Raw genomic sequence first — 5,059 nt, 5'->3', positions numbered from 1 at the left:
GTTGGTCGGTATCCACTCAGTCGAGCTGCTGCTATTAGTGGTCGGAGCACTGACAGTGCCAATGCATTCTCTCCTCATTTTTGTATGGAAAGAAACGCGAGTTATGGCAATTACAAGATGACGGTACGTGTCTAGTCATCATCCAGCAACGGTGTTATTGTATGCGAGCAAATTCGTACGTCGGTAACAGTTGCAATGTATCGCCGACCGTCTCGACTGAGTGCGTTTATGCGCTACCAGCAGATATCGGCGGCGACATTCTCAAGACGTGCAGTTAAATGTGAATTGTGGGGATTCACCATTCTGGTGGGGGAGAGTGTATCGGTTTAACACGTACCCTTGTATGAAAGGGTGGGTCACACAAGATGGTGTGCCCATACAAAGGTGTGGATTACACAAATCTGTGTATCACATTGTGATGTGGCTACACCGTACCAAGAACGTGGCGGGACTGCCAATAGTAATGCGTATTAATTAGGTTCTACTATTTAATTAGGCAAACCTAAGGTCTTAAATAAAGGCGGCTCTGTCGCAAATAAATCAATAAAATACTGTTTCAATTTTGAACGGAAGAGCGTCTTTGCCTTGGTTAAGGTTTTTAACTGCTTTTGGAGGTAGCGGATTGCGATTCGCTATATCCGTATTGGTTCTGGTATAAAACGTATGGTCGGAATTCTTAGCTAAGCTTCCTCCAAGCAAAGAGATACGGCAGCGTCGCTGCAATGGCGGCTTATCACATCGTTTTACATTGGGGTCATAAGCAACTTAAAATTTTAACATGCCCCCAGAGCCAAGTAATACGCCAATGTCAAAAGCACATACCAAGATAACAGTGTAATGTCATTACTCCTTTCTATCGTGCCTAAAAATACATTTTGGCGAGAATTGCCAACATTAAGTGTCAAAAAGGTAGCAATCTGCACATGCTTATAACAATCAAATAGCAGACAACAAACGCTTAATCCTTTAATGTATTTCCTGTCGAACCGCATATCTTGTTTGATGGACTTGATATCATCTTCTGGTATCCAATCGACTGCTCGTGAGAATCAGTCACTACAAAATATAATCCGATTGGAATGCACTGTTGGTGGCTGGTAGCCGGAAATAAGAACTCGAACCAAACGCGAAAAAGAGGTGTTCGAGGGTTCCAGCATACGCTATTGATTTTTTCATAAATCTCTTTAAAAGCTTGTCGAAGATTTCGGTTGCAAGAGAAAAAATGGCCCCCACCGTTGTAAGAAACCTATATCTATATCAGTTCTCGCTCTTTTGCATAGGCTGAGTTTTACTTGCTAATGAGTACATTTTTGTCAGATTTATGGTACACCTGTTGGTCGATCTACACAAAATAAACGGCTTCTTGCACAGTGTTATCGGCACCAAATCTTTGGCAAAATATTACAATATTTTATCCTAATTTATGGGTATACGTTGAGATAAAGTAGAATACGCGGTGGTGAATGCGCTTTCGTGTCACACACATCTGAAAAGCCGAATGTCACAATGGTGAAGTCAGGCATCCTTAAGCCAAATCGATTAATGTGTGGTTGTATGTGGCGTATTCTTTATTGTTATGCGCGTTTTAAAGCAGAAAGTTGCCTGAATCGGCTGTCGCTACATCGAAGCGAGTTGCTTGCGCGGTTCACCGTCGCTTCATGTTCAAAATTTCAATTAGTGTGTTACAATACAATCCCCCACTCAACACACAGCGCTTAGTAGCACCACATGATGGTTAGCTCAAATCTGACGTGACCCTCGATTCCACCCCAAGAGCTCATATTGGTAGAAAACAGACGTTCGACTAAATGAGCGCTATTTTTACTAGTGATATGTCGATTACATTTGAGGATGCGATTATGTGCACAAATGTAAGACATACCAGTCAGTAAGCATCCTGCCGGAGCCGGCACGATGCTGGCTGTCCATCAGCATGAGTTCTACTTTGGCCATCGAAATGACAAATTTAGTATTTTAGGTATTGAGAGAGCTGAAATTTTACGTGACCACTGCTTTTCTAATCGCAAGACCGACTGAGCAAGCTGGCTCATCTTGCTGCTGTTACTGTAAAAATACTCGGTCACGTTGTATCTAGTCGTTTTCGCAACCACTAACTGGCGGCAATTATCGTTTTGAGCCCAGGTTCATACTTCCAGTAAAGTTTCGGCAAACATTGTCTGGGGTGCTCGGCACCACATTGTACCTTTTGTGCTATGGATCATCCCGGCTGTCAGAACGCACAAACTACGTGGTGGATGATTTACTCCGGAGCACTTGTGCGAAGAGACCGAAACGCTAGGGTAGAATATCACTAGCTGTTGGGTCTGGGATAAAAAAGCCATACTCGCGTATACAAGATTTCAGCAATTTCATTACCGGAAATATAAATTCCCGTGTCTTCCGAGACTGGCATCGATCTTGATGCGGGAAGGGTACGGTTGTAATACTAGCCCGGCATAACCTCTTGGAATGATCAACGACTTCATTGAAGTAATGAAAAGATGCGGAGCAATTTAGCTTGAGGACAAGAATGACAGTGGCAACACGCTGTTGCCGAAGGCAGACAAATTCATGATGGTGATATTACCCTATTCACGCTATTAGCAGCGTCACTTGTCTGCAATGATCGCTTGCGTCCTCAATTGACGAATCTCTCACGATGGTAGCTCGAAGGAAATTGCATATTCCAAACAATTTTAAACATATTATTCTTTATGTGGGCCTCCAGAAGCCGCACCAAGGTTCTAATCATATAGGCCTATCAAATGTGATGCGCTCAATTGAAGACTAATAAATGTATTGACTCAGCTGGAATTCAGTTTTGAGTCGCTTAGAGTACCTTTAATCAGTCGGTCCAATTGTGCAGCTTTGCAAGCGCGTAAAATTGTTCCTGCCATCTTTCGATGCATTATGACATTTTTGAAAAGACGACGTGGCATCACAACCGAAAGGATCCACGTATACCACTTAGAGAATATTCTTCCTCCTCAGGCTTTGCGCGATGAGCAAATGAATTCAGACAGCTGAGTGAAGTAGATTATACACAGGCGAGCTCGTCAATAGTGCGATTAAATGCTTGAAGAATTGGAATTAATACCCTCACTTCGAGAGCACATTAGGGTTAAAAAATTCGGTTCGGAAAGACTGCAATGGCGCTGTTGACGCTCATGACCTGACACACCGTCTGTGTTGAACTCCGATAGCAGGCTAATGGGAATGAGAAGAGCTCACATGTGAAGAAAGATATATAGATAGCCTCAACATGTTCATCGCAACTAGTTTGACGTCTGCTTAGCGGATAGTAGTGAAATAGATACTCACAGCTTGAATCGAGATAATCATACTTTGCTTCTTTTGCCAAAGCAAGGTATCATGGGTCCAATTTTCATAAAAAAATATTTTTTTCCGCTGGTGCTTTTGCCGTAAGAAGAATTTTTAAGAGAATTGGCGACATTTCGGGTCTGGGAGCCATATTTCAGTCGACGTTTCGCTTTGAATGAGTGAAAGAACCACGCGCATAAGCATAAAGTGTCCAAAAAAATATTATTATCGGGGATAATAGTGAGGTGTACAGCTTGCTTGAGAACTACACAATTATGTACAAGCGAAAAGCATTTTTTAGCAGTTGTGCAGCATACATTTCTACTCGATTATCCAAAACACACGTATACTCTGCGCGGTTTTGTTAGCACAAAGGCTCTCAGTATTAGTTCTGAAGAGAACGATGAGACTCCGAAGCATAGAGATCACCACAAATTTGGGGAGGTTCCGGTAACAGAAATTACTTGGCCCTACAGCTCTCGACTAAAGCGCGTTTGAGTCAATGCGTGCACTCGTATAGGAGAACATCTCAACCGACCAACCCACTCACAAGGTATAACTCACAGTGCATCGCATACAATGACTGCATCTCTCTGGCCGTACCAGGTCATTTGCTCCACAAAGAAATATTAGAAAGGAAAGTCAATGCAATGAGTGCTCGTAAGTATTGACACTTGTGACTGTACAGCTATGAAGTAGTCAGTCCGGCGTATCAAGAGCAATGGGCGCGCAGAAGGCAAAGTTGGTCGCCAAAGGTTTAGTTGGTTGGACTGTTTTTACTATGTGCGCAATGTATTAGTATAAGACCAAAAGACTGCGCGCAGTAAGGTTTTGATATCGAATGAAAAAGGTGTAGCGTGGTTTGTATTCAAATGTAATAACACAATGAGAGCGAAATATTTTAGTACCATGGAAACGTACTGCGATCGAGTATCCTCAGCACGGATGATGGTCGAATAGTGTAGTGCGTGGGCTGCCAGGTTCACGCTTCTTTTACTTCACCATGAAAGATTGGTCGCTTGCGAATTCCTTTCCAACTATCGTCACACCATTGTCACAAATTTAAGATCTACGAGCCTTGGTTATGTCAGCATTAACACCATACATAGCTTAACTTCTTTTTTTAAATAAGTTTCACATTCCACGAGGTCAGCTCGCCATGTGTCTTGTCTGAAATCTTTTGGAGAAAGGGTTATCGATGATGTGTATAATCATACAACATAGTGTGTCACTTATTACATCAAGCATTTATGAGATGAATAAAGAAGTAACTTCAAATAAAACTCGATCTTTTATAGATTTTCAAGCTTAAAAGGTGTTATCACACAACACTTTAATTCGACCAAAGAACTAATAAGGTCCTTAGATATAGCTGCACTCACATCATATGTATCATTTTTTGTCACGTGAGATGAGGTGGTCGGCAAAGTGCGGCAGAGTTGACGTGCACCTCGTGTAGAGGATGTTTTGCCACTCGGAGTCTGCCCTAAGCACTAAGGATTCATTCGCCGGGTACACCAGACCAGAAGACTCCCACGAGAGTAATTAATGAAATATTGAACTGGTTTAAATTCGTATTTAGTATACCTGATTTCCTATTTATCCTATAAGAACTGTGAAATACATAGCACCAACGTTTCTACTTAGCCTTACTTGGTTAATAGTAAACTGAATGGTTATAGCATATTAATGTATACTTTGTTATTGTGGGGTATTTTGTTAAATTATGCTAATACAA

The 5,059-nt window shown here is 41.8% G+C and overlaps 2 protein-coding genes across 2 annotated transcripts; one reads left to right on the top strand and one right to left on the bottom strand.

The window, feature by feature from the left end:
• Positions 1-1,715: 1,715 nt before the first annotated feature.
• Positions 1,716-1,953, bottom strand: PHALS_10299 (uncharacterized protein; the record flags this gene model as incomplete). The annotated part of the gene is made up of 2 exons (XM_024725697.1): positions 1,716-1,815; positions 1,883-1,953. 2 exons carry the CDS (start codon positions 1,951-1,953, stop codon positions 1,716-1,718), a joined length of 171 nt encoding a protein of 56 aa, XP_024576447.1.
• Positions 1,954-2,714: 761 nt separating this feature from the next.
• On the top strand, positions 2,715-3,027 carry PHALS_10298 (uncharacterized protein; the record flags this gene model as incomplete). Its single annotated transcript, XM_024725696.1, has 2 exons — positions 2,715-2,741; positions 2,809-3,027. 2 exons carry the CDS (start codon positions 2,715-2,717, stop codon positions 3,025-3,027), a joined length of 246 nt encoding a protein of 81 aa, XP_024576446.1.
• Between the last annotated feature and the right edge of the window lie 2,032 nt (positions 3,028-5,059).

The sequence above is a fragment of the Plasmopara halstedii genome (assembly GCF_900000015.1).
Source record: "Plasmopara halstedii genome assembly, contig: Scaffold_470, whole genome shotgun sequence".
In the NCBI taxonomy this organism is placed as follows: domain Eukaryota; phylum Oomycota; class Peronosporomycetes; order Peronosporales; family Peronosporaceae; genus Plasmopara; species Plasmopara halstedii.
The sequence above is the reverse complement of the archived record's forward strand: the minus strand, read 5'-3'. Positions and strand labels throughout refer to the sequence as shown.